At 41.0% G+C, this 24899-nt stretch overlaps 1 protein-coding gene across 3 annotated transcripts; it reads right to left on the reverse strand.

Moving 5' to 3' along the window:
• Positions 1–755: 755 nt before the first annotated feature.
• Positions 756–21115, reverse strand: crlf1a (cytokine receptor-like factor 1a). Of its 3 annotated transcripts, XR_009676437.1 has the most exons (10): positions 20688–21115; positions 16215–16493; positions 14413–14542; positions 11572–11741; positions 5389–5546; positions 4211–4285; positions 4022–4115; positions 1908–2092; positions 1042–1797; positions 756–987 (listed from the first exon to the last, which is right to left on the reverse strand). XR_009676437.1 is itself a non-coding variant. In XM_061062962.1 (9 exons), exons 1-9 carry the CDS (start codon positions 20758–20760, stop codon positions 1774–1776), a joined length of 1188 nt encoding a protein of 395 aa, XP_060918945.1. In that variant the 5' UTR covers positions 20761–21115; the 3' UTR covers positions 756–1773. The 3 variants fall into 3 exon arrangements, 2 of the variants coding, with proteins under 2 accessions (XP_060918945.1, XP_060918946.1); XM_061062962.1 differs by having other exon boundaries at positions 756–1797; XM_061062963.1 differs by having other exon boundaries at positions 756–1797; positions 1904–2092.
• Between the last annotated feature and the right edge of the window lie 3784 nt (positions 21116–24899).

The following is a 24899-nucleotide window of genomic DNA, read 5'->3' on the forward strand; positions in this document are numbered from 1 at the left end:
GCACCAGTGTCTCAGAGTGGTCACACACTCAGAGATAAGACTTTGCTGTGTCACTGTCAGGAGGAGGAACCTGCTATACAGCAAGTAAAGGGAGGGAATACAACCACTGTATTGATTTGCACTGATACATTTGCAAAACTGTGAAGCGATACATTTGAGTTGAGTACAGATATGAAGCTCTTTGTGTGACTGAGTTCTGATTTTAATCGCAAATGTTTTCAGTCTGGCTGTCTGTTTTCCAGGAGTTCTTTCTGAAATATCAACAAAATCGATGAAAAGAAAGTTCATGGACCCAAAAACTACCTAAATTAAAGGTCACATATTAAACTCCTTTTCAACAACTTTAAATAAGTCTCAGAGCTCCCCAAAAACTGTGTGAAGTGTCTCGTTAAATATCCATTCTGATCCTGTATTTAAGCATGCCTATAAACCCCTCTATTTCAGCCCTGCTCAGGACAGGCTGTTTCCGTGTCTGTACCTTTAAATGCAGGTGCTGTGTTTGACTTGGCACTTTATTCTTAAACACAACTGTCCCTTTAACTAAATTAATATGGGATGTGCAAGATTCAATTTGATTCCCCTTGGCTTACTTAAAAGTTTGCTCTAGTTGACCATAGCAGTCCAAGCCTGTGTCATTAATGTTATTTTTTACATTGGTTGATGGATTGTGTTTTTGTAACCAATAACACAACAGGTGTAGGTCAAGTAGGAAGATGTTTTAGGTGTAGGAGACCAAGAAACGTACTGTCCACATATGAGGAAAAAGAGGTCTGTTTATCATGTATCGGACTTTCACACAAGTCATTCCCAAACTCTGTTTGTTTGTCAGCCTTTTTTTTTTTTTCTTTACAACGTTAAAGATCATTAACAACTTCAGTCATTAATATGTCTTTACTAACTAAACATAACTTAGGAAATAAAACATAACTTTATACAGTTTTAAATATGCTGGTACAATTCAGTACAAAAATAAAGACAGTGAAACGTCTACAGGCACAGGCACACACACACACACACACACACACACACACACACACACACACACACACACACACACACACACACACACACACACACACACACACTCCAACGTGTCAGTCACATACATACTGTCACTCAGAAACACATGAACACTGGCTGAACCAGTTTGGCACATTTCCCACTCTTATTACAAAGCATGAATTAAAAATACTGGGCGATAGTTGGTCTTTTTTTTTTCTCTTTACATAGAACAACAGTGAAAGCTTTGGGTTTGGAATGTCCTCGGATGCTAAACGGCCACTAGATGGTGCTTTGGATCCACGCGGGGGAAATCAAATAAAACATCCCTGAATACTTTCAGAGGCTTGGGCAACGCGTCCAAGTGTGTTCTCATCTCTTTTTTTTTGCGCAGGTTTAGAGCAAATATGTGTAAAATCTTTAATCATGCAGTGGCATCCTTTGAGAAATCTGAGTGGTCTTTGTTGTCTCTTTTTCTTTTTCTAAAAAAATTATACCAGGATTATCTGTGGTGAGTCCATCATTCTCTGCTGCACCTTTTTACACCAAACACAGTTCTCATGTCGACAGGAAAAGACGCATTAGAAGAAGAACAATCCCACAGTTCCTCCTTGGATGTCCTCTCGTATCCACAGCTGGTATTTGCACAAAATGTCCAGAGCGAAATGTCTTATAATTCCAGTATAAGAAAACAATCTCTCTTCTTATACACACACAGATAAAAATACACACACACTCCTTTTCTTGTCTTCTTTTCTGTTAAGTCAGCCTGTGCTAGGATTTATCCCCTTGAAGAACCTATAAAAAAAAAAATCTGTTACAAATCAGCATTCACAGGACAGATTTTTTCCGTGTATACTTTGTGCAGCCTGACGTCTGCGAGTCCCTGCTTCGTGATGCTTACCTACCTGGTTGCGAGCTTTATGCGACTTCTGCATCAGCACTCTCCACTGGTCGTACAACTTCATGGACATGCTGCTGCAGCCGTAGGCGTGTTTCCGCACCCAGCCGAAGAACTGCTTCAGCTCCCTGCGCAGGGTGGAGTTTGAGTCCCCGCTCGACTTCGAGTCACACGAGCCCGACATCAACCGCTCTGCAGGAGAGAGAGAAAGAGAAACAGACGGAAAGAGAGAGAATTAGGCTGGAGTCAGGCAGGCCTTTTGTGCTCTTTAGCAACAACAAAAAAACAAGCTCATGTCAGCAGGAGAAAATAAAAACAGACGAAAAGAAGTGAGATGAGTTTTGAAAAATACACTCTTGTGAATATGTTCTATGTCTATGCCAGTATTAGATACACTTGGAGCCATGAAATGTTCAGGCAGTACTACCCCCTGACCTCCATTGGATCTGTCTAGGACATATCCAATAATTGCTGGCGTTCATAGTATCTTCTGGGAAACCATTCAAGGAAAATTCATTGTTTTCTAACGTTTTTTTTTATCCTAGTTGTGTCCATCATTCCTACTAGTTGTGATAGTAGTGATTACTCACTGACAGCCCCCCTTCCCCCGCATTCAACCCCTATCCCATTTCTGAACAAAATCTCATCAATCGAGGGAGAAGAAATAGCGCGATACAAAGATTCTTGTGTAATTGACCATATTCACATGGTGGCCATTTTCACTGGCAAGCACGCTCCATTGCAAAAAATGTTACAACGTTGTAGGCTACTTCTTTGTTCCCGGTTTTAGGTTTTACAATTTAAGGATATCTGACAACTGAAATCATTTCACGTCTTCTTTATTTCTGCATGAGCGTGACTTGGCATGGGCAAAAGCCAGAAGAACTTACCAGAACTCTGACTGGCTAGTCTTCAGGCGATTGTGCAATTGTTTTTGCGAATTCAAAGTCAGAAAAGATAAAGCCGATATACCTACTGTCACAGACCTCAGCAAATCTAAATAATCCATCAACATTTTGGATGACTGCCAATTCCTTATGTGAAAAAAATAAAGGCTAAGAACCTCTTTCTAATTGTCATGGACTCTCTGAGAACAGAAAGCTTGTTTGTTTCTAATGAAAGTTTCATAGCTTCTGTTTTGTGTTTGACTCTCTTAATCCCACTCATTTGAATTCCACTTGTGATGCGCCTGATGTTCAGGCTCTGTCAAATCAGTATTTTACTTTAACTCCTATTAAGAGTACACAAAGCCTTCAGGCCCTTGGACGCAACAAAAGAAGGAGGCCCTGATAAATGGGAACATTACTTTTTTTTAAGTTAGCTGCAGATTTGATTGTTCCACCTTCGACACATATTTCTTCTCTGGTCACTCATGTCATTACACAAATCTGAAATCTGCCTTTTGTTGTTCCCCTCTTTATGAATGGGGGGGGACCCTACTATTTTAAATAACTACAAGGCCCATCTCAAACCTGTCCTGGCCAAGGATCTGGAAAACCCAGTGATTAGCTAAATTAGTTGTTTTTTTTAACATTAAAGACGTTTTATCTGACTTTCAATCTGGTTTTAGAAAATGACGCAGCACAACATCAGCAGCTCTTAAAGTTCTTAACGGTTTTATAGAATGTATAGATAATAAGCAGCATTGTGCAGTCATCTTTGTAGACCTGTCGCAGGCTTTTGATTCTGTAAACCATACAGTGCTCAACCACAGACTGAATAAAGCAGGACGGTTCGATCAAACAGTTTTAAAAACTACCTTCAAGTAGAACCCAGTGTGCGCAGGCAGAGGGCTGCACCTTTAGATGCAACTTAAACATCCAAGAGTCACTGTTTTCATTCCATCATGTTTGTAATAATTAGATAAGTGTGTATGTCGTCTAATAGCATCTACCGTTTGAAAACTGCAAATATAAATCAGAAAGTTCTAAAAGAAAAGTAAGGGTTTTAAAAAAAAGTGTGTCTCATTCTCCTTCAAATCTGCTGCTTTAATGTGGTGAGCCAAAATCTGTGACGACTTTTAGAGGCAAATTTGCTCCTTTAAAACTGACCAAAATGATCCAAAAAGCATGAACAACCTTCGTGAGGAGATTAAACGTGTGTGTAAGTGTGTGTTCTCACCGCTGTGTGGCGTGGAAGCAGCAGTAGGGTGGCTCCACTGGCTCCAGATCCCGGCTTTACGAGAGCCGTAGATTCCCACAGGGTTACAGCGAACCTGAAGAAAATACAAAAAAAAAAAAGTCGTCAAAACGCCAACTAAATCACGTTGTTTTTTAACATGGACTAAAACACACATTTGTTATAACGTACCTGGACAAAATATACAGTTCCAGGTCTCAGTCCAGCCAGTCTACAAGATGTTTGATTCCCCACGTCATCCATCACCTAGGCGGAAAAAAAAAAAAAGAGACACAAACACGGAGGATTTGAGCGCTGGAGGTCTGACCGCAGTATTAAATACCAATGGGCAAAAACTTAAACACAGGGCAGGATCAACAGGACCGCAAACCATGTACAGACCTAAACATCGCATGCACACCACATTGTTTAGTGGCTCCTGATCAGCGTGTTTATAAAAATAGTTTCATGAAATGGTGCCTGCGGGGCAAAAATCTGCTCTTTATTACTTATTACAAAGCTGGATACACGGGAGAAATGAACACAGGAGCGTGCGCAGGTACTCAAACACACAGACAGGCGGTAGAGAGGAAAATAGAGGAAGAAACTGCAGCTAATAATGTTGTCTAATAGGCTCCACTTTCTCCCTGGCATTCGGTCTGTAAACACTTGTTAAGAAGGACTAAAACAGAAACCAGAACATGGAAATTACAGGCATCAGAGGGCTAATGATGTGACACGAGGAAGCCAAATCTCTGAGTGTCTTTGCAGCCATGTTGAAGACATTAACAGCAGAGATGTATCCCTCCATTCCTCAGCATGACCTCATGATTAGGGCCGCTTCAGAGGGAAACGGCATTTTTTGTTTTCACCACCAAACTCTTAAAGCCACTCGGATTTAAGTCTCATCCGTCCACCACCTCGCTCCACTCCCCGCCTTTCCTTCTTTTCCACTTTGCGAGCGAAGACTTGCTTATATTATATCGGTGTAATTCCCCCTTAATTACTGGAGAATCTTCACCCGTACCCAGAGGACTCGAATGAGTTCTGGGAAGCGCCATCTGCACAGCTAAAGGTCCCACACTGTATTTTTCATTCATTAAAAGTTAGAGCCCAAGTATACACAGTGGCTCTGGCCTGTGTTTTTCTCCTGATCAAAACCGTACTTGTAGATTCATGACTGATGAAAGTTTTTCGAACAGCCCAGCTATTAACTCATCTGGCAGAGGAGGCCTCAATCAGAGTAGATTAGAGGAGATCACAGCATTAGGATGAGAAACAGCTGGGACATCGCTTTTATCGGCGCGTTTGCGAGAGACAAAAGAGAAGAGATTTATGTCCTCACAACTATGTGTGTCCTTGTCCTTTACCTTCCAATCTTGGCTGTCCTCCAGTCTGTAGCGGATCTGGTATTTGGCCTGAAACAGGAAATCTTTGAGAGCAGGCGGGGCCTCCCAGCGAACACTCAGCTGGTCCTCTAGCAGCCCGACACGGCTGACTGTCACACCTGATGGAGGGTCTGTGGTCACTGGAGGGAGAGGAGATGGAAAGGGTCTTTAAGTAGGAAGAATTTAAAAGATGAAAAATAAAAAATACCACCACATTAAAATATTTCTCCCTTGCCAAATATGAATATTAACTAGTTCTCTTGGTCATTAGTGATACTAAACCAAATGTCTTTTGGTTTGAGACATTTGTACATCTTCCTGGTCTCTGAAAAAACGTGAAAAAAATGTTTTAATGATGAACAGGATTTTCAAAATAAAGATTTAATGCAGCCCTTATCCCGTTAAATCCACCTTCAACAAGTCAGTCCCAGGATGGATCCAAACAGGTCCATAATAGTCTCTGACGTTACAATAATACTAACTGAATGCTGACACAATTATTCTGATGATTATTTTGTGAGTTGTCCATCAAGTCCTTAATAGTGTGTTCTATAAGTTCGATTTCCATTTTTTGCATATTGTTTGAGACTTAAGACTTTCCACTTGTAACGTGCTAGAAAATTATAAATACTTATTATAACTTCTAAACACTCCACTATGCTCCCGAGCTACTCAATAACTCTGCTGCTCTGTTTTTTTTTTTCTTTTTCTAAAATCAAAGCCTTTTCATTAAAAAGAAGCTCCTGTCTGCTGCTGAGAGAAGGTTAATAGGAGCTGTGAGAGTGAACAATAAAATGGGTCTGAAAACCAAAACAATGAGCTGAAAGATACTAAAACGCTCTGTAAAGCTGAGGGTAACTGTAGAGCACATATTTAACAGGTCATTAACCAGTTGTTGATCATAAGGATACATAAATGTCTTTGACATGAGTGAGTACGTTTACATGGACTTGAGTATCCAGCTTTTGGTCAGGTTTTTTAAGGATCCTGTTTTTTGTGTTGTGCATGTAAAAATCATATCCCAATTTCAGAAAACGGGATAAGCACTTGTCCTGGTTTAGAGAAACACAATTCAGCTAGCTGGAGAACTTCGAAAAAACGCCTTACCCCGGTTTCTGACAGCTGCCGACTTACCGCGCAGGCCTCAGCCAAGTTACCAGTTATCAGAAAAACAAACATGGTGGCGGCAACGAGAGCGTCTTATTCTAGAGTGACGAGTTTTGTAGTTCGTTAATAAATGTGTGCATGTAAATGCCACATCCTGAATATGATCAAAACTCAGGGTAATAACCAGGATACTGAAGTCCATGTAAACCCACTCACTGAGATCATATCAAAGGAGTTGAAGCTTGTTTTTGAGGGGAGGGGGGCTGTTATGTCATAATCAGTGCAAGAAATATACAAACTGAGAATTCATGAGGGGGACACATGGTTGTTGTTTTTAAAAACTTACATTCATTTACAAGTTTATTTCTATCCAAAGATCTGAATGATACACTTCTGGTGGACAGATGGCCTTGATTAGCATTTTCATCCAACGCTCCATAGCTTAGGGGCTTCTTTCTTCATCTCAGGGTTATATTTGCAGGGTCAAGCAATCCATTCAATTCCAATTTAAAGTAGTAGGAGTGATGTCTTAATGTGTAGGAGCACATTGGAGGCTTGTTGTGTGTTAGTGGAGGGATTCTTGGTCCTGAGGGCTTTCCAAGAGTTGACTTGTGTGAGTCTGAGGCTAAGAGGCTTTTTCATCTGATAACTATTATGTTTCTCGACAAACAAACACATGGTGACAGACCAAAAATCATGCAGCATCAACGTGAGTTCATATTCATAATGTCATCCTTTACAAGTAAACGAACTAGACGACCCAGGGGAAGGACGTAAACGAGAACGATTCAGAGGAGGGAAAAGTTTAAGATTGCGGCACGCATTAAACATTCTTCAAGAATATTTTGATTTTCAAAATAAAAGTAAGGGAAAATGTAAGGAAATTAAAGTCATAGCTTATAGCAAAAAACATATTACATTGAAGAAAATAGCTGTCCTAATTAATGACACATTCTGAAAATATCAAATTTAATGGTAAAAAATGTCAAAGTGCTCCAGTTAATAAAACAGTTGCTGCACCTGCATGTTTTTACTTTACAAACTGCACAAAAAAACATGCCTCTATCGAGTTAAAAAGTAAGATAATAAAGCTGAGTTGTTTTCTTATGTTCTTTTTGTCCCCCTTCTTTTACCACTTCCCTCATCTTTCTGAGAGGGGCGCTGATAGCACCCCATGTACGGAGGCTATAATCCTCCAAGCGGACGTCCCTGGTACGATTTGTGACCTGTGACCTTTCCTGCATGTCTTTCTCTCCCCAATTTCTGACTCTAACCACTGTCCTATCTCTAAATTAAGGCATAAAAAAATAAAAAAATAAACCTTTGTTTAAGTTTTCAAGAGAGCTCATGATATCCTCCTACTGTTTAACACGGTGATTCAATTGTGTGGACAATACGGCAACAAAGGCAACAATTGCCTTCACAAGACTGATGGAATTACAGCTGTCTGTCAAATGATTACATTTTTAATCGCAATTAATTCCTTACATTTCAATAGTTAATTGTGATTTATCACTTTTCTTTTGCATGTTTGAAATTAAAATTTGTTAGGCTCTTATTTGACATTTTTGTACTCTCTTAAGCTGAGAGTAAATTACCTGCTGTTGTAATTATTACTGATTTTTAAATAAAGTAAGGACCTTCTGGTAGATCGAAGGTTACGATGCTAACTTAACCATAGAAAAAAGAACTTGTTATGGATCAAAATCAAAATGAAAACAGTTCAAAGAAGCAGTAAAAAAGTGAAAAGTTTGATGTCATAAGGTGGACATTACTTTTGACTCGTCAGCTGAGCTGGCAGAGAGGTTTTTTTTCAAGTCACTTGAGACATTCAAAGATGCAGCAGTGTCCTTTTCCATCGCTATGACTACAGGGAGACACTGCGGATGCTTATCCACGGAGTGACAAAAGGTAGCGTGCGATTAATCGCTATTAAAAACTATGAATGCATTCATTTCAGACCTTATTAATCGATTGACTAGTTAACGCTGAAAGCCCTGGTAAGAATTGCAAAATGTTGACGTAGCATTTTTTGTTTGGACTGTTCCTTTACAACATATACATTAAAGTCAAATTACAGCTGAGTCATGCTTAACATATGTTGTGTCATTCTTCATCACATCATCATCTCAGTCTGACACTTAATTCAAGTTCTCTCTCGTCTCCTGGTTTAGAGGGTTCCCCCCGTGACTGTGGAATGCAGAGAAAACTGGAGGTGTTTCCGCCTCGCCTTCATAACTGATTAGACATGACCGTAGACGTGACTCACGGCAGCTCGACGCCGCGAGGTGTGGTTGCTGTGTTTTATGACCCGCCACTGTTGTGGAAACTGACTCAAGAATGGCCAGGGCAACCTGAGCGAAACAAAACGAATACACACGAGTCCAGAAACCGCCTACACTTCGCCTGGCTGTGTGTTTCTATACTGTTACCGGGCCCTGCCCTGCCCTCAGGGTGTGTAAACAGGTGTGAGTGTGTGTGTGTGTGTGCGTGTGTGTGTGTGTGTGTGCATACATTAGTGAACGGAAAAGGATTACAGTTTGATGGAAGCTTGTTTCCTCGCTCGTGACATGTTCGCCTCTCAAACTCTATATGGTTTTCTCTCAGCACATTTCTCACACACGTTGTTTGGAGCGTGTCAGGAGTCAACCAGGTGAAGAGCTCCAAGCTAATCATGTTGTATTATTTCAGGTCCAAGTCTTAAAGCCTCAAAGCTCAAACTCCTCTGGCCTCGGGGGTCTGCAGCCGTCTCAGAGACGGGATTAGGTCCGGGGATCAGTCAGGAACATTCCAATGCTACATAAAAGGAGCTAGCCAGTGTTTTCTGTGTGTGTGCGTGTGTGTGTGTGTGCGTGTGTGTGTGTGTGTGTGTCTGTGTGTGTGTGTGCGTGTGTGTGTGTTTTTGTGTCCAGTGAGCATGAGTAAAGAGAAAATGTGCTCATCAAAGGGGAGGGCGTTTCCATTTGTCAAACACCTACGCCTGTCCAGGTGTGTGTTTGCATGTGTGTATGACTGCGAGGGTGTTTTTTTTTTTTTTTTTTTTTCGGGGGATAATGAGAAAAGAGGAGAATCTGTCTTGGTGCATGCTCCGTTTGCTTAAACAGCACTAAGCCAGGCAAGGAACCCCAGAACAAAGCTTTAAAAGGAAACATAGCTCAGCTCCTACGAGCAGGAAGCTACAGGAATACCTGCATGGGGAATGATAATCTCATTCGACTTTCAAGAGGCTAAAGTTGGAGTTAGTCATAGTTATCAACCTGCTGGACACAAGATCATGTGAGGGGTCGCGAGATGAGAAGCATTTGAATGTTTTCAGTTGCCTGATAGCATGGTAACATTTTTATTTGTCATATTTGCAGTTCTATGTAAAGGCATGATCGTTTCTTTTAGGAATCTTATATTTAGGATTCAGAACAGAAGCAGGGAACAGCTAGCGTGGCTACATTCAGTGATTCAACGCTGAAAGAAATTTTCTGGCACTTATCTCCCTGTAAAACCACAAATTGTTGTTATTAAGGCTAAGGTTTTTTTTAATGGTTTCATAAAACAAGTAAAAACATGATAATTAAAACACTTATGAGATGCTGGAAGCTAAGCTTTTATGTTTTGTGTTGCTTTTAACCCCTGCTTACAGTACAGTCTCAACGCTCAGCTAATGCTAACCTTCAAAGTGAACGCAGAGAGACATGATGCCAATCTCATCCAACTCTTGCTTCAGGGGGAAATAAGCACATTTGCTTAAATGTCTTACTTCATCTTCAAATCAGCTCATTTTACAAAAAAAAAAATATTCATCCAAAAACTGCATTCAAGAGCCAAATTCGCTAGACGAGGATTTGCATTGATGACTTTGACTGGATAAGATTTGTATTATATTCAAACTTTATTTAACCAGGAGAAAACTCATTGAGGGCTTTTTACATTGGTGCAGTGGTTAACGCTGTTGCCTCACAGTAAAGAGGTTCCAGGTTCGAATCTCTATCTGACAGGCCCTCTCTGTGTGGACTGTGTATGTGTAACTGGGTTCTCTCTGGGTCCTCCAGCTTCCTCCCACAGTCCAAAGACATGCTCTCTAAAGTCCAAAGACATGTTGATTCTAAATTGGCCGTATGTGTGAATGTGAGTGTGGCTGCTTGTCTGTCTCTATATTTATTTTTATTTTTTTATATAGTCATTATATGTCAGTCCAGGGTGTACCCCGCCTCTCACACAATGAAAGCTGGGATCGGCTCGAGCACCCCCGCCCCCCCTCCCCGTACGGGAGAGCAATATAGATAATGGATGGATGGAAAATCCATTATTTTATTTTTTTCATTTAATTTGGGAAGTCACTTCAACCTACTTGCTTTTATTTACGTTTGCTTCATTCTTCTTTTTCCTGTTGCACTGAAAATGTGATTCTAAACTAGAACCCACTTTAATGAGGCTTTACTAATGGTTGCTGCCAGACGTCGCTCGGTATGTATATCTCAGTCAAAGTGATGAGGGACAGGCGGAAGAGAGAAATAAAAAATGATGTCTTCAACTGTTTTTCACCCTTACGACATTTCAAAATCAGTGTGGATCAGCTTTTGTAAACATTTCACCATATTCCACTCCTCACTCTGTGATATATCACCAGGTGTTTCTTAGCAAGACAGGTCAATTACATCAAATGCACTGCTTCATAAAAATTAAAATTCCTCTGTGTGTGAATATTGTTTGAGTTATTTCACATATTGTAAGTACACAGCTCAAACAATATAAGAAATCAGGGTTTTTTATGCATTTTACTGCAGGAAGGTTAAATAACTTTAACTAATAAGGGAGCATTTGGTTTAAAGAAAGGGGTATAATGGTTCAAAGAGGGGAAATTTACTCAATCTGCCAGTGATTTACGATGAACAAGTCTTTGCCATATGCCTCTGCATTGTTTTTTAATGGGCTACGAGTCTAAAAGGCTTGTATCATTTGTCCTGCGTGAGAGCCCCGAGGCTTCATTGACACAGAGATCTAAGCTGTAAAAACAACAGAAGACAAAAAAAAAGAGTGTCAAAGTTCACCTCTTCTCACACTCACCCACGTCTAAGATGTCGAGAGTGATGACATCAGAGGTAGCTTGCCCAAGCTGGTTGGAGGCCTCCACCCAGATCTCGTAGGGTGTGAAGAGATGCAGGTCCCGGGTGATGCTGCAGGAGTACGGCTGTGAATGAGTATAATCCTCGCACTCCTTCTCCTTACCGTACCATCTGGCGGGGAACAGAAAATATTAATCCTTGAATAATTCATGTGATGTCGAATTTATTGCAGTATGTGTTTCGGGGTTAAGAGTTGATCTGGCACAAGTGGTTTTAGTTAGTCCTTATTTACACTAAGCGGACTGCCGTAAGTCATTTCCATGCAGTTGGCAACCCTATGGGCAATGCATGTCAAGTCATTTCCCTTTTGTTTTTTGTATCTGCTGATTTAATTATTTAAAAATGTGAAAAGAGCTTACAACCCATCTGAAACTCATTTTCAAAATGTATCGTTCCCAGACAAAAAAAAAGAAGAAGCTTTTTTGTAATTCTAATAAAATTTGGCTTTTCTCTAAATAAAGCACTTTCACCCTCCAGCAACTGCTGAACATATTCTATTTTCTTTTTACGATCATGGTCTGCCAAAGAGATCAAATATTTTGTCCTCTTTCCAGCCCAGCTTAAGCTTGCGTCTTGTTACTTTTGAGGCATGAAACTACCAAGTAACATGTTATGAAATATGATGATTCTCAGTTGGAACAATGAGCACATGGAGTAGAACATTTTACCCATTTTAACCCCAGGGCTGGTTTTATTTACTTCATTTCACATTCACTTGGCATAGTTACAAGCGATCTACTTCTAGCTTCAGACAGGGGACTTCTCTCTGTGCTTGTCTTGTTAGATCTTAGTGCTGCTTTTGACACCATTGACCATCAGATCCTATTATACAGACTAGAACATTTACTTGGAATTACAGGGACTGCTTTAAGTTGGTTTGAATCCTACTTATCAGACCGATCTCAGTTTGTACATGTTAATGATGAGTCCTCTATGCACACTAAAGTTTGCCATGGAGTCCCACAAGGTTCAGTGCTTGGACCAATACTCTTTACATTATATATGCTTCCTCTGGGAAATATTATGAGGAAACACTCCATACAGTTTCATTGTTATGCAGATGATACTCAGCTTTATGTATCAATGAAGCCCGATGGCACCAGTCAGTTATGTCAGCTAGAAACGTGCCTGAAGGACGTTAGGACCTGGATGACCAGAAATGTTTTGCTACTTAACTCAGACAAGACTGAAGTTATTGTGCTAGGCCTGAAGAACCTCAGAGAGACTTTTTCTAGTGATTTGACTGTCCTTAGTGACATCAGCCTGGCATCTAGCACCACTGTTAGGAATCTAGGAGTTCTATTTGATCAAGATATGTCCTTTAGCTCTCACATCAGGCAAATTTCAAGAACAGCCTATTTTCACCTTCGTAACATATCCAAGATCAGGAATATCCTGTCGCAAAATGATGCAGAAAAACTAGTTCATGCATTTGTTACCTCCAGATTGGATTATTGTAACTCAGCTCGTGTACTGACCAGAACTAGGGACCACATTACTCCTGTCTTGGCTTCTCTGCACTGGCTCCCTATACAGTCTAGAATAGAATTCAAGATCCTTCTTCTCACTTACAAAGCTCTAAATGGCCAGGCACCATCTTATCTTAAGGAGCTACTAGTGCCGTACTGTCCCTCGAGAACATTACGGTCCCAGAATGCGGGCCTGCTAGTGGTACCTACAGTCTCCAAGTGTACTATGGGGGGTAAAGCCTTCAGTTATCGGGCTCCTCTCCTCTGGAACCGCCTTCCAGCCGGGGTCCGGGAGGCAGACACAGTCTGTATTTTTAAGAATAGACTTAAAACTTTCCTTTTTGATAAATCTTATAGTTAGGGCTGGTGCTGGTGTAGACCAGCTCTTAGTTATGCTGCTATAGGCTTAGACTACCGGGGGAACTGGCACCTTGAGCTCCTCTCTCTCTCTCTCTCTGTGCATGTACAGTACATCATATTACTGCATGTATCTATCTGTAAATTTCAGTCACTAACCACCTACTTTCCTGGGAGCTCTTGAGCTCTCTTAGGCTCCTCAAGATCATTGGTTGATGGCCTGCCAGAACAGATTTTTGACTAAATCCCTCAATCACTACATTTCATCATGGCTGACAACTTTGTTCGGCTCCTTTCTTCTGAAGCCATGTTCAGGCTCCTACACTGGTTTTACAACTTTTAAAAGGAACATACTGTATTTTTTTTAAAAAGATTTCATAAACTACATTATTTCATGGAGTTAGCCCAGCTTTCCCCACTCTGCTAAAGTCCCTCCTGGATGACGCTATATGGAGAGTAAGGTTAATTTTAGCATACACGCTATGTCATTACTGCATTAGGGGAAGTTTACACTGTGGCAACCAAAACCAAACATGTTGCTCAAAATGATGACATATTGGTTAAGCCCTCATCCAACTTGCTTTCCCAAGCTAATATGAGAGTACTGAAGGTTTCAACAAAAGAATAGTATGACCTTATCTTCTGGTGAAAAAAACATTTTAGTGACAGAGAGAGCATCCCCGTAACCATAGCAATGAGGAGGTGATAGAATGATAAAGAGGGCATGTACTATTGATTGATCAATTTTAGCCCCTATTTTACAACTAGATAGCGCACATTTTCAATATTTGGATATAGCTACCAAGTTAATTATTAACATAAGGTCATTTGCTGTCAGCTGGTGGCAAATGGTGATCAGCACATCTATCACATCTATCAGGTTGAAAAGTTAACTCAGTAACTCCAAGAAAAAGCTGATTTGTCAGAGTCTGTGGAGTGTGTGTTCATGTATATACCTTAGTTTGTACTTGAGTCTGTACTGCGTGCTAATGTTGGTCTCTCCCTTTCCTCCTGGAGCCCAGCTGCAAGTCAGGTCTTTGGTGTTCCTGGACCAGCAGGTCAGAGTGACCGGCTTCTCTGGCGGCACTGGGGCAGAAAGAGGGGGCAGATGGTAAAATTAGGGAGAGACAATAAGTAAGAGAAAGAAGAAGAAAATACAGAGAAGAGATGGTAGAAAAAGAAAACGATGGAGGAAGGAAGTAGGGTAACTGAGGGTTACAAAGTCACCTCCAGCCATTACTTCAGCCCTGTCGTCCTGAGTGTAATGCACCCACCGGTGATGTTCCTCAGTAAATGGCCTGTTTTTTCTTAATTGGTGTGTTCTCCTGTGTTTGTGTGTGTGTGTGTGTGTGTGTGTGTGTGTGTGTGTGTGTGTGTGTGTGTGTGTGTGTGTGTGTGTGTGTGTGTGTGTGCTCTCTGATTTGGTCAGACTCAGGATCCCTGCCAACATTCCTCGTCTCTCAGAACACAAGGTGCTCAACAGCAGTGTCGCACAGAGATTAGGATCCTGACTGCATCTCCTTGTGTGTGTGTGTGTGTGTGTGTGTGTGTGTGTGTGTGTGTGTGTGTGTATCAAGCACATATTTATCTAAATTTAGTCTAATCCTTTTACTCATACTACTACTTATTCATATATCATACACTGCTGACGTAACAGCGGGAGCAATTTGGCCTGACCAAGGACACATGGAACATGTAGCTGCAGGAGCTGGGGATCTGACCCCCCCCAACCTGATTGAGAGACAACCAACTCCACCACCGAGCCGGAGGCACCCCAATTACATATCCGGAGTTAAAGTGGTTCAGATAATCTGCCTTGTTTACAACTAATGTGAACAAGACTATGAATGAAATCAAATGCTGTTAAAGTAGTGAAACAAGAAACATCCCTGGTTGCTGGTTGCTGCTGTTTTGTTTTGGGTTTTTTTGGAGGAGGGGGGGGGGGATTGTTGTACATGAAGTTGGTAGCGAAAGCCAGCTGTCAAGGTTAGCTTAGCTTAGCACATTGTCTGGAAAAACAGGGAAATACCTAGCTTTATCGTGTCCAAACCCACAAACCAGCACCTCCAACGCACACATAACCAATATGCTATAGCTCCTTTGTTTAATCCATGCAAGGAACACATTTCTACAGGGAAACTGACAGCAAGGATGAAAAAAAGGCTAAAAGTTCAAGTAAGCTAAGCTACATGCTAAAACTTTGAAACATTAGAATATTTACCGTCTTTCCATCAAACTCTTTACAAGGAAGCTGCTTCTGGCCAAGAATGAGAAAACTAATTTGACTGTCACTAAATAAAACAGTTAAATATGTTTTTGATCGCCTAAGTACAGATAAGTGACATAAATAAATAAAAAATGGATAAAGTCAATGGTTTGAAATGAATCATGTAAATACTGGTCCTCATAAATCCAGAAGTACAAACACGTGTCTTTCTAAAGTGACCCATGGCCTATGAGTGATAGTGCGAGTAATGGACCACACAGGAGGCCTCTAACTAGCCTGAAGGCAGGAATACTAAACATAAAATACAACCTGACTGTGTTGGGACACTAAAAAAACCTACCCTTTACTTGTTGTTTTCCCTCACTTGTTCTCCCCCCCTTTACCTCTGTGGTATGCAATCAATCTTTTATATTCATGCAGCATCTCTCAGTCCTTTTCAAACCCTTCTTTTATTCAATAAAATGATGAACCTCCACACATGAAACAAAGCTCAACATAAAAACAAAAAAAACCTGAAGAACTTTAACTTACTCCCGACGTAGAGGCAGGACCCTGCCAGGATGTGCCCCTTGTGGTTGTGACAGACCAGGTTGTCTCCAGACGTCTGCCTTGAGGCGTTGAGTCCTGCCAGCGTCACACTGAGGTTGGTCGGGCTCAGCACTTTGTACATGGAGCTGGGCAGCTGCTGACCGTTGAGCGTCCAAAACAGAGAGCTGGCGTGGATTTTGAGGTCGGGATGGACCCAGCAGCTGACGGTCAAGTTGGACCCCATGCGGAGGACGGGGTCCTGGGGGTAGATTAGTGCTACATCTGAAAGGGGGCAGAAGGAGAGAGTGGTTGAGTGCTTTAAAGCACATATCCTAATGTACTCTTCTTATATATTCAGCATGCAAACAACATTTGTCCTTTTTCAGTTCTGGTCTGGATGTCTCAGGCTACGAAAATAAACCTTACGTCACGGTGATGTCATCAAAGGTATGAGTTAGGTTTGGATAAAAAAAAACGTGTACATTTGGAGTTAAAGGTATGAGTGTTTACCCTGCAAAGGCATTCTAATAAGAGAAGCTAGTACAGGTGCATTATTGGATATGTAGGATCAAGTTTGGGGGGTCTTCGCCCTACTGAAAAATGTAGAATATCTTGACCGCTGCTTTGATTTTTGATTTTGACCATCTTTTTTTTTAAAAACCCACTTTTGAATGCCCCTAAGCTTTATAGCAGTGACATAGTGTGTCACTGGAGCCTCTTAACACTCCACATTACTAGATTGACAGTCAAGCAGGTTGGAATAGCTGTCAGGTCCCTCATTTTCAAGGTTTTGCATTCAAATTATTTTGCAAAACGAAATGCGGTGTCTACTTCAGGAGGAGAACCATAAGAACAAAGTCAACACGACTGCTACTAAACAGGATGTGAATGCTGTGGTTAGTTTCTGCACTACAGTCCCAGCATGCAGCTGTGGTTACAGTATGAGACTACAAAGACAATCGAGGCCAAAGTAAATGTTCATAGTCCTAGGTAACCTGTGTCAAGATAGCTTGATGTAAGAGGTTGAATTTTGTGCTGCAACACGATAAAACGTGAGGAAAGGTTGAAATCCATCGAAGGAACCGGCAAGTCTTTCCCTACTGCTTTGTGTTTCTGAATGATCTTGATGTGACGTCATTTTTTTTCAGCGGCCTCCCAGGGGGGGAAAAAAAACAACATTTCCTCTTCTAAAGTAACAAACAAGAAACTAGTGGCAGACTTTTTGCTCTCACGACATGTAAACACGGCACAAGAGTGAAAATATTTCGTCTGATCGAAGATTTTTTTTTTTTTTTTTTAAATGTTGCCCACCTCGGTAGCCCTCCCGTTAAAAACAGGGAGGTAAGATGACGTCGGGTGCAGAAATGACTAAGCGCTGAGCGCACCAACACTTTGTCAGACCACTACAAATCCTCGCCAGGGGGCCATGTCTTTTCAGCTGCCAGCGTTCTTACGCTGACAGACATTGTGTTCTCTTTCATGGAGGAGCCGCCTTTGAAGAAATTCATTCAGCCGTATCTCCACACTGATTTTCATATCGTAACCCTGACACAACACTTCAGCACAGTTGTTTTTTTTTTGCACACACGAGAACACAAACAAACACAAACAAAAAGGCCAAAAAAAGTGTGTGTGTGTGTGTGTGTGTGTGTGTGTGTGTGTGTGTGTGTGTGTGTGTCTGTGTGTGTGTGTGTGTGTGTGTGTGTCTGTGTGTGTCTGTGTGTGTGTGTGTGTGTGTGTGTGTGTGTGTGTGGAGGGGGGGGGTTGTCTTTTGTGACTGGATACAGTGAACTCAAAGGGTGCAGTGATTAGCCAATAATATGCCGATCCAGTTGAATAACAAGCAGTGTTTATGTATTTGGGGCGTAAGGAGGTGAAGAGAAGCCCCCCCCCCCCCCCCCCCCCCCCCCCCCCGACGCCAAATTTAACACTACAGTGAAAGACACAATTACTGCTGTTTATTGTTTCTACTTGACACGTTCACTGGAGGAAATGGCTTGTAAATGTTATTTGTTTGAAGAGGCTGTTTGAAGCACAGCTCCGTTAATACAGAGGGGGGAATTATTTGGCCAAAGACGGAGGACTCCGAAAAACATTTTCATGGACTGAAAACACTTTTTTTCTAAATGCTGCAAGTCTTCAAAAAGCTACACGCTTTCCTCCCCTCCTGCGTCTTAAAAGAACTATCCACACTCCTCTCATCCGCAGCAGCAGCAGCTCAAAAGAGAGCGTCAACTTTTCTCTGTGTGCTCGACAATAGACGTGCATGTGAAACCGTTTTGAGGGCCCGGTGTGGACGAGCCAAGTGGAGGAAGTCACGCAACATTTAGTGACAATGAGCCGTGCAACAGCAACTTAAGAGAGAGATGAAATACATGCGTTTGTATGTGTTTTTGTTTTATTACCGTTAGCATTTTACATCATAAAACTGTTCCTTCAATCTGGAGAGAGGATATATTTGTTGAAACTTCACATAAATCGAGGCACACGCAGGAAAAATAAGACAAAGAGGGAACTAAGTTGAATCTTTAGTGAAAAGCTTCTCAAGTGTTTAAAAGGTAAAATACTCAGAATGATATTATCACATCCAACATAAATACTTCTTTATTCACTGACAAATAAACTCAAAATTATGAGCAGCACTAAAATCTAATTACATGTTGGCAAGAAAAGTTCCACATTCAAACTGTTTTATTTCAGTGGCATCTGCAAACCACAAAACACAGTATGGGCAGGGGAAGCACCCCTTCATTATTACAGTGAATAAAACAGTAACGACCAATTAGGCCCTGTAATAAACAGCAGGGCAGCTTGGGATCACAGCCCATTGTCTCCTCTAAGCCCCTGAAACTACACTTTCTTTTATTAGTGCCTTTCAAACAGGATGAATAACAGGAGATCCTTTCAGAGGAGCTGCTCTCCGCCAGTGAGCTCACCATAAAAACTAATCCAGCCACTTAAACGGGGAAGCGGACATAACTTTGATTTATTTATGTTACTGTGCATTAAGCTGCCGGTTAACATTCTCCAAAACCCGAGCGAGTGATGTCACTGTTTTGTTGCGGTCCGTGAAGCCCTCTCACCCCTTCCATGTGTTAAACGAATTATGGGCCGACTTGTTGAAATTCAGCCTCCTGGGAGATGAGTTTTGTCTCTGCGGGGATACAACAGCTAGACCTCGACAGGAGAGCATCAATAACACAAGGTGTCAGGTGGACACAGTGGCACTGGTACTTCTCTTTAAGTGTGCAGTATCTCACAAGCAAGTGAGGCCTCATTATGTAAGGCGGCTTAGAAAAAGAAGCTGTTATTTCTCATTGGGAATATATTTTTCCCCACTTAGATATTCCTGTGAATCGTCTTCTGTGTGCCTGCATGGATTTTACATAAAGTTGTGCAGATTCTACCCTCCTATACAAACTATAGAAACCCTTTATCTTTATCATCCTCAAGTGGAGTTTAAGTGGCGTTGAGGTTTTTTTTTTTTAATATTTTTTTACCCAATATTATGGCCATAAAATATCATCAAGGCTTTAAACTTTTAAGCAATGTTAGCACTGAAAAACATACTAAGACAACTATTTCATCATTCTAATAATAACCTCTTCATTGCTTATGAATAATGCTTTTATCCCATATTGATAAAGTCATTTAATGGCATATGTCGTATTTGAAATGTTGCTATTGACAAATACCATCCTAAGATTATCAATCAATCAACAAATCTTTATTTGTGAAGGAACAAAAACTTTCTTTTAACAGGCACAGACCTCGAGCAGAACTAAACTCATGCCACTATAATTAACATATCTTTGTTTTTAGTGTTTTTGTACAGTTTCATAGACATATCCTTCTTCAAGAATGATTCCTTCCATAGCCAGTCAATTTTGTTGTTTTACTTTTATATTTCTAATTTAGTGATTAAATCCTTTAGCCATGGTCGCTTTAACATAGCTTTTATGGATTTTGTTATGACTGCATAGGCTAATAGACTTTTAAATTGTCGGCATATTTGAACCCCATGATTAACCACTGAAATGTTCAATTATCAGCGATTGATGCTTGAAGTTTATCGACACATTTTGCATGGATTAAAAACTTTCTAAAACAGTATAGCCTACACTTTACTGCCTCATTATGACTTGTGTGATGTTCTCTGTTTCCTTTTATATTTCTCTTAAGAAAGTGTTCTAAGAAATGATTGATGGAACAAATATTTGTTTAATAGCTCTTGGAAGTTATTTAGTGTTTGCTTGCAGTAATAACCTGCTGTCAAAATCCAACTTTGTATTATCGTTAAGATGCATACTAGAGTATAGGTTAGTGACACATACAGCTGTTTGCAGTAAGATCCTTGGTTGACCCATGGATTAAACTGATTTTAGTGGACTAAAAACACACCCCATACCCCAACCCTTAATTCGCCACAGTGAGACCCTGACTTTGCGCATCGATGGACATCTGTGTGCTACTTACGTGTGGACAAGGTCAGCACGCCGGGGATGTTCAGCATGAGGAAAACCAAGCAGATATCCAAGACGGGTTTCATGTTTCCCACAGTTTTGCTTTATGTCTCTCCTGATTCCTCGTCCTCGTGGTGTTGTGATGTCGCCTTCTTCTCGGTCTGGGAGAGAAATTACGCACAGTGGGAAGAGGAAAAACAGCCCGGGTTCAAGCTGAGTGCTCCGGATTTTTTTTTTTTTTTTTTTTATCGAACAAGACAACTCTCAGGAGTGAAGGGGCGCGGGAGAAAACGTGTGACCCGGTGGATAAAGTCCCTCCTGAGGACCCATAAGGCCACTCGTCCTTCTGTAAAAGCCAAAAGGGTGAGTATAACGAGTTGTGTCTGCAGTCGTTTCTCCTCTTAATGCTTCCTGCAGCTCAATCACACACAAGTTCATACTTCTTATGCCCCTCCCCTCTCCCTCTCTCTTCCCACACACAGTCATAGTCACAGTCATATCCCCCTCTTTCCGTCCTTTCACTGCTCCTTTCTTTTTCTTTTTTTTTTCTTTCTCTCCCCCCTTCAGTGATGGGTTGGTAGGGGAGTCAGGGCCATTCACTTTCACTGAATCACCCTGCCTCTGTTTCTTTCCATGCCTCAGGTCCCTGCTTTACAGTTTTTCACCATAGGAGACTATTGAGCCTCTGAGAGTTACAGGAAAGGTTTACAAATCCTAAATTGTCCTTTTCCCTTTCTCTCATTTCTTTGAGCTAAACCCCGTTTTTCCACACACAAGAAACTCTTTGTACCCAATACAATTAATTTCTCTTTGGATACCGGTTTTGATCCAGATATGATTGACAGGTCTGTATTATGGTGTGTTGAATTAAATGTGAAACCGTAGGACATTGTAGCGCTAATATCCCCTTAACTCCTTTACAGTTAATCTTCCCTTTATGTCAAAGAATTGTCTGCCTAATTGAAAGCTCTGTGTCCTGTACAAATAGAGGTTGCTTTATTAAACAAACATGGTTATCTTAGAAAACTAGTCACAACACAACACTCTCATACCTTTTTCTGGCCTGTGACTTTCACAATACACCAATTCTAGTGTGAGTGTGTGTGTGTGTGTGTGTGTGTGTGTGTGTGTTTGAGTCAGTTAACCGGAGGACATTAAAGCCAACATTTATATTACACATTTGTTCTCTTACAATGTAAAAGGGGAATCAATAAGAAATCTAGCTGCTGTTTGTATACTTGTGCCATCATATAACAAAACTTGTATTTCCATCATTAGGTAGAGAATTTCGATTTTTGCAGCAGGTTGAATTATTAGTCAGACTTTGAGTCGAGGGTTTAGGTTAACTTCCACACCAACTTAGAGGTCTAAACTCATCACTAACATTAAACTGATGAATTCTGGGATAAAGTTGACAATGTTGCCATGAATTCTATGTAAAATTAAAATCCTTGGGGGGGGGGAAAAATCATGGCTGATCATCAGGCTTCTTACCCCACCACAGTCCAGCAGATAATGTTGAAGAAAACATGTACATAAGATTTTTTTGGGGGGGTATTAGAATACAAAGGAACACTGTCCATGCAAGCGTCGCCCTTGGTTCTAAAAAGTTCGTCTTAAAATGGAAACTCAGCATCCCTCACTGTAATATTCCATATTAAACACGACCCTGTGGTTTCTTGTCAGGGGATGAAACATTTGTTTGCAATCCTATTGTACTGAATATGCTGCTCATTATTTTATTTTTTTAAAGGCGGTGACTAAGAACAAGTTAAAACATGACGTCCCAAGACAGCCACAAACTGTCTCACTTACTGCAGATTTATGCCTTATTTATTTAAATTGCCCTTTAGGCCTAGGTGACCGTCATCAAATATGTAAACAACAAACCCAACAGTGCCGTTTATACATATAATAAGAGGTTAAATCAGAGGACCGCAAAGTTTGACCACCAGACCTTTTCCCAGCAGTCATTTTGACGAGGAAAACCGCAGGTGTTACTAATTAAATCCACAATGGCTCCGTTTTGTTCCGTTAAGCCATGACAATGAGCAAAATTCACATTACCAAGACCCTAAAGCCGAAGCAGCCATAATGGCACTCAGCCATTATTCATTTTAAAGCTCCTGTGAGGAGTTTGATTCATGCTTGTAACCACAGCTGCAGGTAGACGGTCAGATGAAGTGAGTTCAGTGCGCTGCCCTTTGTTGCCATGCTTTTCCCACAGCAGAGACTGTTCAAAGATAAAACATTTTAAATCAGAAAACAGTATTTACACACACGGTACGAGATCAGCAATAAGAGGAACCACTTTGTCCACTGGGGGCCGAGAAATGGATGCAAACCTGACGTTCCTCACAGAAGCTTTGATATTCATAAATGTGGATCAGAATGTATTCTGTCTCTTTTTTTTATTACCCAGAGGAGAATTTGTTTCGACCCTAAAAACATGCATCACAGGAACTGATGACAATGAGCGGCAGAAATTGTATAGAGCCTGGCTGGTTTAATGCCTCTCCAGAGAGGGACAGCCTTCATTTGTTGTGAGAGGTATAGGTGAAACTGATGATAGGGTTGTTTGAGGACATAAGCATGGACTTAGATGTTGAAAGCTACACCGAATAAAAGTCTAAAAGGAGAACCTTTTTATAAAACGTTAAATTTAAGCTTGACCGAGATTGCAGAAAGTTTTGTCTAAGAACAAGCTGTTGGAAAAAAAACTTCTCTTGCTATGAAATTACTACAAAAACTATTCTTGTGATGTCTTATAAACCCATCAGCGTGTCACAAAATTAAACACAATCAATACAATCAAGTTGCCAAAAATAGCATCCTACATGAAAAATACAATTAATTAGAATATGAATACTGTCACCAAATACATAGAAAATAAACCTCTGTTCTTCCACAATCCCAATCGGTACAATCCCACACTATGCATGACATGAGGTACAAGAAGACAGTTACTGAATATGCAATGCAATGCAATGCAATTGAGATTTTATATTAAGAGATTTTGAATTAAATAACTAAAAATATTCATGCATCACCAAAAATGTTGGCATCATAGCAGAACTACAACAATAATTGCAACTAAATCACATTTGTTTAAAATGTGTGTCTTTATGAAGCATTGGAATTGCAAATGCTATATGGGATATTGGACAGATTAATGGAAACACTTTTCTAGTTTAAAACCACAGGTATTTAAGTTGTTTTTTTCAGCTTGAGTCAACAGATTTTTTTTATCACAACAATATAAGAAAACCGCACCTAATGTCTGAGGCGTGAGATGGTACGAAACTTTTTTTCTTTCTCAGAAACATAAAAGGTCAGACAACACATCGGCCAATCTGCCTTGACCTTTCAATAAGGCCTTGGATTGTGCAGAAGAGGGAGGAGCCAAGAAGGGCAACTGTTTGTTGGATGAAGATTTTCTATCAGGCAAAGATCTGGTGTCAGCTGAGCGAAAGCTAGATGGCATTTAAGTGGGAGTCCTCTGACGCAGGACTCCACCAGCCCGTCATTGCTAGAGAATCAGAGAGCAGGGAGACCCAGCAGGGAGAGGAAATGTAATCACATCAGGGTCACAGTGGGATTGAGAAATCCACATTTGGGCCCCAGAGTGTGTCTGGAGAGCAGAAACTCTCCTCATGTTCATCACCTAAATGGGCACCGTGACTAATGTTTGACTAATGGTGGCCTGAGACGTACACGAATTAGTCCTGGACCTCCTCGGGTGGGACAAGAAGTGAGTCAGCAGGAGTCCAGACAGAGACTGGGCCTGACAGCCGTGACGACCTTTGGGTCCCTGCCTACAATGTCCCCCTTTCTCCTCGCTCAGAGGGGACTCTTGTTTGAGGGGCAGTTCCCGCTCGTGCCCGGTCGTTACTGTCCAGGAACTGTGAAGAGAAGTTCATGACAGTGTTGTGGCCGTTGTCTCGCTTTCCGGTCATTTCTCTCCAATGCCTATTCACAGTGTCATCGTTGGAATAGCTGATTTATGATGTGCAGTCAATACTCTTCATTCTCTGAGCGGAAATGCTGTGTCACTGACTCCGTTCCGATGTGGCAATTGCTTCTCACACATACAACGTCTTTCACATTTACATACATGAGATCACTCATGTTTGCACACTCATACTCCTCTTAGGTCTACATACGGATACAAAGACAAAAATGCGTGCAGCACAGTCGAACACACGAACCGAGTTTTTTAATGCCA

Source organism: Labrus mixtus, chromosome 18 (genome assembly GCF_963584025.1).
Source record: "Labrus mixtus chromosome 18, fLabMix1.1, whole genome shotgun sequence".
NCBI classification, from domain to species: Eukaryota; Metazoa; Chordata; class Actinopteri; order Labriformes; family Labridae; genus Labrus; species Labrus mixtus.